The 10105-nt window shown below is 39.8% G+C and overlaps 6 protein-coding genes across 7 annotated transcripts; 3 read left to right on the forward strand and 3 right to left on the reverse strand.

The window, feature by feature from the left end:
- Positions 1-559: 559 nt before the first annotated feature.
- On the reverse strand, positions 560-970 carry LOC141317379 (histone H3-like). The gene has a single exon (XM_073833107.1). The coding sequence runs from the start codon at positions 968-970 to the stop codon at positions 560-562; it is 411 nt and encodes a 136-aa protein (XP_073689208.1).
- A 394-nt stretch (positions 971-1364) lies between these two features.
- On the reverse strand, positions 1365-1751 carry LOC141317374 (histone H2A-like). Its single transcript, XM_073833102.1, has one exon. The coding sequence runs from the start codon at positions 1749-1751 to the stop codon at positions 1365-1367; it is 387 nt and encodes a 128-aa protein (XP_073689203.1).
- A 564-nt stretch (positions 1752-2315) lies between these two features.
- Positions 2316-3976, reverse strand: LOC141317376 (histone H1.01-like). Of its 2 annotated transcripts, XM_073833103.1 has the most exons (2): positions 3965-3976; positions 2316-2939 (listed from the first exon to the last, which is right to left on the reverse strand). In XM_073833103.1, the coding sequence occupies exons 1-2, from the start codon at positions 3974-3976 to the stop codon at positions 2316-2318; spliced, it is 636 nt and encodes a 211-aa protein (XP_073689204.1). The 2 variants fall into 2 exon arrangements, with proteins under 2 accessions (XP_073689204.1, XP_073689205.1); XM_073833104.1 differs by lacking the exon at positions 3965-3976 and having other exon boundaries at positions 2316-2948.
- LOC141317377 (histone H4) lies at positions 3873-4184 on the forward strand. The gene has a single exon (XM_073833105.1). It carries the CDS (start codon positions 3873-3875, stop codon positions 4182-4184), a length of 312 nt encoding a protein of 103 aa, XP_073689206.1.
- A 2609-nt stretch (positions 4185-6793) lies between these two features.
- Positions 6794-7359, forward strand: LOC141317378 (histone H2B-like). The gene has a single exon (XM_073833106.1). It carries the CDS (start codon positions 6832-6834, stop codon positions 7204-7206), a length of 375 nt encoding a protein of 124 aa, XP_073689207.1. The 5' UTR covers positions 6794-6831; the 3' UTR covers positions 7207-7359.
- Positions 7360-9057: 1698 nt separating this feature from the next.
- Positions 9058-9444, forward strand: LOC141317373 (histone H2A-like). The gene has a single exon (XM_073833101.1). It carries the CDS (start codon positions 9058-9060, stop codon positions 9442-9444), a length of 387 nt encoding a protein of 128 aa, XP_073689202.1.
- Positions 9445-10105: the final 661 nt, after the last annotated feature.

Here is a 10105-nt window from a genome sequence, read left to right on the forward strand (position 1 = left end):
GGAGGAAAAGTTTCTACCGGCTTGAGCAAATTTATCATTCATGTTTTGTTATTTGTGTTTGCAGAGTTTCTTTAGGAATCTGGATTTGGTCTTGCCAAAAGAGGTCTCCAAGAAAGCCAGCAGCCATCTAGTTAGCTTCTTTACACTTTCACTGATGAAAGTAAGTGGTATAGGTTTGTTTTTCACACTCATTTTCATTATCCATTTAAGTTATAACTTTTATTACTTCAGCCTTGTCTTATGTTTGTATAAATGTCGAAGGCTAGGATCACAAAAAAGGGGGGCTTAAATTAAGAGACCACCACAATTAAACTGACTAAACCATTTTGATTTTCTATCATCAATTAGAATAGTTTTTCTTGCATATGGAGCCAGCATAACAGAGCAATTTGAGAAATTAAACACCGGTTTAACCATTTAAAAAGACATCTCAAAAGGAAATAAAAAAAAAGGAATTCAAGAAGCATAGTTTCACATACATAAGCAACGGAAATCCTCTTTGTTGACATATTGAGGTGGCTCTTAAAAGAGCCTTTGGGGTTTACAGTGCGCTGTGAGTTTAAGCGCGTTCTCCACGAATGCGGCGAGCCAGCTGAATATCTTTGGGCATGATGGTCACTCTCTTGGCGTGGATGGCGCACAAGTTGGTGTCCTCAAACAGACCGACCAAGTAAGCCTCGCTGGATTCCTGCAGGGCCATAACAGCGGAGCTCTGGAAGCGCAGATCAGTCTTGAAATCCTGAGCGATTTCTCGAACCAGACGTTGGAAAGGCAGTTTGCGGATCAGCAGCTCAGTGGACTTCTGATAACGGCGGATCTCTCGCAGAGCCACGGTTCCGGGCCTGTAACGATGGGGCTTCTTGACTCCACCGGTGGCTGGGGCGCTCTTACGGGCGGCTTTGGTAGCGAGCTGCTTCCTCGGGGCTTTGCCACCGGTGGATTTACGGGCGGTTTGCTTAGTTCTTGCCATTTTCTTGAAAGCACAGTCTTATTCGCTAACGCAAAATAGTATTTTCTCTGAAGCAGCAGCTCTTTAAATGTTGTTACTTATTTTTTTTTTATATATTTTTTTTATTTACTCTTCAACGTCACGTTTCGTTTTCTTTAATCACTAGAAAGCTGGACTTTCAGAAATCGGTTTAATTAGATTATAAGATAAAAAAAGGTAAAAGGGCTTTGTAATATCACCAAAGTCTACTGCTCAAACTTAATTTGTGCTTTATAGTTTTACTTCAATATAGTGACATTTCAGCAACTCATAGATAGTATAGCTAAGTACAATGGCATAAAATGCTCTTAGACAGAGAAAGTGGGTGGCTCTTAAAAGAGCCTTTGGGAATTTTCAATAATCAAAGTATGTTGATTTACTTGCCCTTAGCGGGCTTCTCGGTTTTCTTGGGCAGCAGCACAGCCTGGATGTTAGGCAACACACCGCCCTGAGCGATGGTCACTCCGCCCAGAAGTTTGTTCAACTCCTCGTCGTTGCGCACCGCCAGCTGCAGATGACGGGGGATGATACGGGTCTTCTTGTTGTCTCTTGCGGCATTTCCAGCCAACTCCAAGATCTCAGCAGTGAGATACTCGAGCACAGCGGCTAAATAAACCGGAGCACCGGCACCCACACGCTCACCATAGTTGCCTTTACGGAGAAGTCTGTGAACACGGCCAACAGGAAACTGCAGTCCTGCTCTAGAAGAACGTGTTTTAGCCTTGGCTCTGGCCTTACCTCCGGTTTTGCCTCTGCCACTCATTTTTTTTTTTTTTTTTTTTTTTTTTTTTAATTTGTTGTAATATACTGCTGATCAATGCAGAAATAAAGCCTCGAATCTGACGATCAGTTTTAAGAGACCGTGCTCGGCGTCTATTGGCCAGAGTTTTACACGATAGTGAACCAATCACTGCGCGTCCCTCCAAAAACACCAAACCCCTCACTCGCTTTGCCAGTCTCTTTATTCTAATCTGCCATTGATAACTGCATGGAAAATGTAAAAGCTATTTTTAAAACAAATCTGTTGCCTTTTTATTGATTTACATTCGTCCTATTTCGTTGGCTATTATATTTAGAAAGTGAACACATGTATGCATCTGTGCACTACTATATTTTTCATTTATTTACTCATTATAAAGTGAGTGTGTCGTACACAACTGTACACAACTTTTACACGAAATAAACACGCTCTGTAAGTTTGCTTTCTGAAGTGCCTAGAAACCATATTCAAGGATTATCAATAAAATATTGCTCTTTATTTTAAGTAAGTGGGTGGCTCTTAAAAGAGCCGTTTTGTTTTTGGGAAGAATCGAACACAAAGACTGACTTATTTCTTTTTGGGAGCTGACTTTTTAGGCTTGGCTGCCTTGGGCTTTGTCGTTTTGGGTTTGGCTACCTTGGCCTTCTTGGGGCTCTTGGTTGCTTTCTTAGCGGCTGCTGGCTTCTTCGCCTTTTTGGGGCTCTTGGCTGGTTTCTTCGCAGCTGCTGGCTTCTTGGCCTTCTTAGGGCTTTTTGTCGCCTTCTTTGCAGCGGTGGCGGCCGGTTTCTTCACCTTCTTGGGTGATTTCTTGGCGGCGGGTTTCTTGGCAGCAGGCTTCTTTGCAGCAGGTTTCTTTGCTTTCACAGGAGTTTTCTTGGTGGGCTTTTTCTTGGTTTCGACTTGCTTCTTGTTAAGCTTGAAGGAACCGGAGGCGCCAGTGCCTTTGGTCTGGACCAGGGTGCCGTTGGTCACCAAACTCTTGACGGCGGTCTTGACGCGGGAATTGTTCTTCTCCACATCGTAGCCACCCGCAGAAAGAGCCTTTTTCAGGGCGGCAAGGGACACGCCGCTTCTCTCCTTGGAGGCGGTTACAGTCTTGACGATAAGGTCTCTGACGTTCGGGCCCGCTTTCTTGGGCTTAGATGCTGATTTCTTCTTGGGGCTTTTAGCCGGCGCGGCAGCTGGAGCGGTCTCGGCCATGTCTCTGAGAGGATCTGCTTGCGTGTACAGTGAGTACAATGAAACGCTGCTAAGCTGCGTCCTGAACTTAAACAGCTCATGAGAGCCGTGTAGACTCAATCAGCCCAGCACAGCGCCTGATCCTCAAGGAAAACTGTAGGAGTGATAGGCAGAGGCACACGGCTTTCTCTAGTGATTAAAATTAGACGAGGTAAACATTATTTTGACACGATTCATTTATTTTGAATTACTCATTCATATGCACGAGTGAAGGAAAAAGCGCTATAAGGCTTTCCATTATAAAAATTTATTTATAAGTAGCAGCAGGACTTTCTTCAAAAATCCCTCCTATTTTTAGTGTTATGCATTATATCAATTCATTAATTTTAAATACATATATACATACTTTTATTTATATTTTTACAGCTCATAGTTTAGTTTTATGAACAATACTGTGTAATTGCATTGATATATTGGTTAGTGAATTCAATAACAAAGACAAAATACAGCAGATACAAGCAAAAGACACACACACACACACACACACACACACACACACACACACACACACACACACACACACACACACACACACACAAAGAACAAATGTACTTTAAAATTTCTGCTTCACTGGTACCTTATATTAAATTTGTTTTTTTTTTTAATGTGTAACGCTAATAATAAAACGAAATAAAATAAAATAAAATAACTTTCTCCTAAGGGGCCAATTCCTAACAGGATGGAAAAGAGACAGTGGTTTTGTTATGTAAAAGTTTTAGTGCGCCCGTTTTCCTTTCTGAGTAGCTGGGCCTCTATGGATGGCGTGCATAGCTCCGCCTTGGCATGTTTCAACTAGGTCCGTCTAGATGATCTTTAAAGCTAACCTTGTTTCTCACTCCTCAGAATTTTGACTGTTGTTGAGTTAGAACTGCTGTTTTTGTAACCATGTCTGGAAGAGGCAAAGGCGGCAAAGGTCTTGGAAAAGGAGGCGCTAAGCGTCACCGTAAAGTTCTGCGCGATAACATCCAAGGAATCACCAAACCCGCCATTCGTCGTCTCGCTCGCCGTGGCGGTGTCAAGCGTATTTCCGGTCTGATCTATGAAGAGACCCGCGGTGTGCTGAAAGTGTTTCTGGAGAACGTGATCCGAGATGCCGTTACCTACACCGAACACGCCAAGAGAAAGACCGTCACCGCCATGGACGTCGTGTACGCTCTGAAACGACAGGGACGCACTCTGTACGGCTTTGGAGGTTAAACGTCTAAAATCAGGAGAAAAACAATTTCAAACCCAACGGCTCTTTTAAGAGCCACCCACAATGTCACATAAAGAGTCGAAGTTTAAGTAATATTGTTTTTTATGCTTTAGGTAAACACTAACTAAACTTATGAGCGAATCCTTTTTATAAAGAGATTCTTGTGTTTTGAAACTCAAAACTGGGGTTGGTTAAACAATGAAATGAGGTTTATTTTTGTTTTGCTTTGCATGGTGTTTATGTTTTCTTTGAATTGAAGTTATTTACAAAATATACACAACACAATCCAATAGTAATGACATTTAAGTTTCTTTTAATGGGGCTACGCGTGGTTTAAAGATTTAAATATATCATATTTGAGAACCATTTGCTTTTTTGTATAAAACAACTAACAAAAAGAGCGGGAACTGAAACAAAGGAAAACATCTTCATATTGCTGATATTGTTTAAACATGGAGCGGTAGGTGGGGCCATCAGTTCATCGCCTGTGATTGGCCCTCGTTCCGCTCGTGATACTTCGAGTTGTCCAATCACATACGAGTTTAAAATTAGACCAGTGTATTGCTCCCAGAATATAAGTTTTCGAATGTTTTGTAGACCCACAAAATTAGATGGTGTTTATTTTTGCCTTACGTGTTGTTTTCATTTAATTGTTTAGCGTTTTCTTTGAATTTAAGTGCTTTACAAAATAAAGAGAAAACAATCATATTTTAGTTAAAGCAAAAGTGAAACTGGCAGGACAGAAGAGGAAAATAAAGTGTCTAAACGCCATTGCTGTCCTTTCTCCGAATTCTCTCAATGGGTTTATAAGGGGTTAACAAATTACACTATTTGATATTTGAGACCCAAGTGTTTTCTTGTATAAAACACAACTAACAAAAAAGAGCGGGAATTAAACAAAAGAAACGTCTTCATATCTGCTGATGTAGTTCAAACTTGAAGCGTTGGGTGGGGCCATCAATTCATCGCCTGTGATTGGCCCTCATTCCGCTCGTGATACTTGGAGTTGTCCAATCACATACGAGTTTAAGCGGTTGGTCTTTGAAAACAGGAAATCAGAAGGACTTCTAGATCTACTGGATGTGGAACAGTCACAGGCACTCCGAATATGTACTAGAGCATTTAAAACATCACCAGTAACTGCATTACAGGTAGAGACAGGAGAGATGCCGCTCCGTATTAGGAGGGCCAAGATCATGTTGGCATATTGGACAAATTTACAAGGACATAGTACAATGCACCCCACAAAGACAGTCTTGCAAGAGTGTGCAGAACATAATAAAAGCAACTTCAATAGCTTTGGATGGGTGGGGAATGTAAAAGCACAAAATGCAGGTCTCAGTCAGTTGAAGATAAGCCCCACTGTGGCTATGTCAGAGATTCCACCTTGGAAATTTGTAATGCCATCTGTAGATATAAGCTTGCAGCAAATATTAAAGGAAAGATCAGAAATAATGTCACAGTGGTTAATAGTTCAAAATTATGTAGAGCAATATCAAGACAAGTTATTTATATTTACAGATGGATCAAAGCAACCTGAAACAGGCCGGACTGGTGCTGCTTTCTTCATACCCCGGTATGAAGTAGCATGTAAAAAAAGAACAACAGACTACCTGTCGGTATACAGTGTGGAATTAATAGCTATCTTGCTAGCACTGGAATGGGTGGAAGGCAATATTCAGAGCAAAGAGATTGTTATAGCATCAGATAGTCTGTCAGCATTAACCAGCATTCAGTCTGGAAAGGTATCATGTAGACAAGACCTCATATATAGAATTCTCTATTTACTCCTCACACTTCATAATAAGAAAATAATGGTATCTTTCCTTTGGGTTCCTGCCCATGTAGGGGTGGAAGGAAATGAAATAGTGGACACACTAGCAAAAAACTCTGTAAAGCATGAGGTAGTAGATGTACAAGTACCAGTAAGTAGAGCAGAGGTTAAAACTATTATAAGAAAGTACATACTCAAAATATGGCAGTATTATTGGGACGTAGCAGATACAGGGCGTCATTTATACAATATTCAAAAACAGGTAGTCACAAATACGAAGATGGGCAGGAGCCCAAGGGAGGAGATGGTAGTATCGCGCCTAAGAATGGGTCATACTGGTTTAAATGCAACATTGTACAAAATAAGGAAACATCCCACTGGGCTATGCAGTCACTGTAATGCACAAGAGACAGTAAAACATATACTATTAGAATGCAAAAATTATGAGGATGATAGGGCAGAATTAAAGACACAAATCAAAGAACAAAATATGACACTTGAGTATATATTGGGAAATACATCTGGGAAAGTGCACAAGGTATTAATAAATTACCTTAAAAATACTGGGTTAATTGAAAGAATTTAAAATGAGTATGCAATCCAAGGAGTTTTTTTTTTTTTTTTTTTTTTTTTTTTTTTATGTATATATATATATATAATTTAGTTTAAGTTTCACTGTCCTCAACGCCATTCTACTGCCCACACTCCAGTCTAGTAGGTGGCGGTAATGCGCCTTTTAAGTGAGGTGCCAACCGCCATAAAACCTGAAAGAAGAAGAAGAAGAAGAACTTCTAGATCTCTTTGAAAATTAGCATAGACTAGTCAATAAATGCGCCTGTCCGGTACATTTTAATCATTGTTTCGTCAGCGTCAATATGCCTGAACCAGCGAAGTCCGCACCTAAGAAAGGCTCCAAGAAGGCCGTCACGAAGACCGCCGGTAAAGGAGGAAAGAAGCGCAAGAGGACCAGGAAGGAGAGCTATGCTATCTATGTCTACAAAGTGTTGAAGCAGGTTCATCCTGATACTGGTATTTCTTCTAAGGCGATGGGGATCATGAACTCTTTCGTCAATGACATCTTCGAGCGCATCGCCGGTGAATCATCTCGTCTGGCTCACTATAACAAGCGCTCCACCATCACATCTAGAGAGATCCAGACCGCTGTGCGTCTGCTGCTGCCCGGTGAACTGGCCAAACACGCCGTGTCTGAGGGCACAAAGGCGGTGACCAAGTACACCAGCTCCAAATAAAGCTTGACAAAGCTTTCAGCTACCACAAAGGCTCTTTTAAGAGCCACCCATATTCTCACCTAAAGAGTTTCAAAACACAATGTTTATTTTGCTTTATTAGTGTATGTGTGCTCAAGAAAATAAAACTAAATTCATATTTAAAGTCATGTACAAACTGATGGAGATAAATACAGTGACTGTCTTTAAGATCTGTTTCGATTATTTGATGACTCCTGAAACAAAAAAAAAGGTGTTTTCAAAAGTGCTTTAATGCTTTATCACAAACATCCACAGTTGAACATCGTGCTTTATGAATGACAGCCAATGATTTCTGTATAAGAACAATGTCTCTGAAATATGTTTACCATTCTTTTATTTAGGATGGCCTAGGAGAAAAACAAGAATTTATTTATTTTGCAGCTGTTAAACCAGCAAATATAAGTTTCTTAGAAGCCAAATTAGTGCAGATACTAAACGATTAATTATCATTGAATAAATATAAAAGGCATTTAGGGACTGGAAACTCCAAAATATCCTGAAGAAATACTGCCACTTGAGACTAAAGATTAGAGACATCTGGGTAATCCTAGAAAATATGCAGGTAAGTACCAACCATATTCAAATTACATTTTGTAGTTTGAGGTATCTGTAAGCTTCATTTTAAAATGTCTGTATGGGGAAAAAGAACTTCTGAACAAACTTGAAATGAATCAACTAGTGTGCATGATTCTTTGATGTAAAAAAATACATTATCCTGTACATTCCCACAGTCCAGTTCTACATTCCTCTCCTTAGTGTCATGATTCCCTGATTCAATCACTCCCAGAGCTAGTATTTTTGAGATTAATTGTGCATATATTGTAGACACCACTCGATATGATATTCCTGGATTTATCCACAATCATCTCAGAGGGTGCACAGGCTGGAAAGAATCCCAGGGAACTTCATGAGTTTTGATCGCTGATCTTGGAAGTACAGAAACCAGGAAAATCCAGGAAGAGGATATCTTACTTTGAGGTCCTGGAATAATTTTAAGCCATTTTCTTCATACAGATCTTGCAGAATGTAACCTCTCTTAGAGGCCGTTCTTTCACCCAAAAAAGACAGAAAAATACAATACAAAATATCCATTTGTGTTAACTCTCATCAACCCCAAATAAATAATTTGATGTATTTTTAGTTTAACTGATCTGAGTTTTCACGTTTACAGATCTCATTCACCAAATATTCGTTCTTTATTTTGCCACTATGCCTACAAGGATAAACTCACTCAAGTGTAAGTACAAGTGTATTGCACTAGTTATGCTTTGTAGAAAAAAATATCCATGTGGTTTACGTAAAATAAACGTTACTAATCAAGGAAGCTGTTCCTCTGACAATGGAGCTCATACTGATGAGACAATGAAAGCTTTTGACATGTGGAATGAAACGCAGGATTTGTTAAGTGTCCCAGATAATTGTTCATTAATACAAGGCTTTAAAACCATGTGCAAATACATTTCAAATAAATATCTCAAATAAATTTGATCTGAAAAATCAACATTTGATTATGATGAATATTCTTTAACACTACCAAACAAGTCTAAGTTCTTCATAATCTTTTTTCCAATTTAAAAAGTAATCAAAACATTTCCTTATTTCATTTTAAACAGATGTCTATTATAAAACATGAACGTTATTGTTCTGTTCAACAGTGAACGAAACTAGCAAAGGGAGGGAGGGGTTTGGAATTTGGAGGGACGTGCAGTGATTGGTTTTCAGCTGTGATCGACTCTAACCAATAGACGACGAGCACGCTCTTTTAAAACCTGATTGTCAAGCTATAGCACTATTCCTGCATTATTCTGTGGAAGCAGCTTCAAAACCTTCAACATGAGTGGAAGAGGCAAAACCGGCGGTAAAGCCAGAGCAAAAGCTAAGACTCGCTCCTCCAGAGCAGGACTGCAGTTTCCCGTTGGCCGTGTTCACAGACTTCTCCGTAAAGGCAACTATGCCGAGCGCGTTGGTGCTGGTGCTCCAGTTTATTTGGCCGCTGTGCTCGAGTATCTCACTGCTGAGATCTTGGAGTTGGCTGGAAATGCCGCAAGAGACAACAAGAAGACCCGTATCATCCCCCGTCATCTGCAGCTGGCGGTGCGCAACGACGAGGAGTTGAACAAACTTCTGGGCGGAGTGACCATCGCTCAGGGCGGTGTGCTGCCCAACATCCAGGCTGTGCTGCTGCCCAAGAAAACCGAGAAGCCCGCCAAGGGCAAGTAAATGAACGCAGTTTCGTTACTGAAAAAACCCAAAGGCTCTTTTAAGAGCCACCCACTTTCTCTTTAAAAGACGGATTTACAGTGAAATTACAATCGTTACAAACTATGTCGTTGTGGATTCTATTTGGAGTTGGGCCAATCATATTAGTTTCTCTAAAGCTTACTCAATTCCAGCTGACACATTTTCTCAGTTCTCACTTTCTTCTCCCTTCAAGAGTAATAAACACAAAATTACTGATTTAAAAAAAGTGCATTTAGTAGTTTTTATAAAACTTTACACTAAAAGAGAAACATGTAAAAATGGAACACGATGAATCAATATGATTAATTATTTGTTACACAGAATTAAAAAGCGAGCTAAGGATTGTTCTCCTTTTATGCATAGAAAAGGAAACTCAACTTTTTAAAGAGAACATACACAATACCAAATAAACAGCCATAAGACAATTCTTAATACAATTTAAGTCAAAATAGCAGCATAACAAAAATAAGCCTACATTAGAAAAAATCAGAGAGAAACAATAAATACAGAAATAAAATACAATACAAGTGGCTTAATCGTCAAAAAATACCTTCAAAAGATTACAGTTTAAGGGCTTTTTATGACGCATGAGTTGAACTTTTTAACTTGAACATAGCAATTTTGAGCGGGAAAGCAGGCT

This window comes from Garra rufa, unplaced genomic scaffold (genome assembly GCF_049309525.1).
Source record: "Garra rufa unplaced genomic scaffold, GarRuf1.0 hap1_unplaced_853, whole genome shotgun sequence".
NCBI lineage: Eukaryota > Metazoa > Chordata > Actinopteri > Cypriniformes > Cyprinidae > Garra > Garra rufa.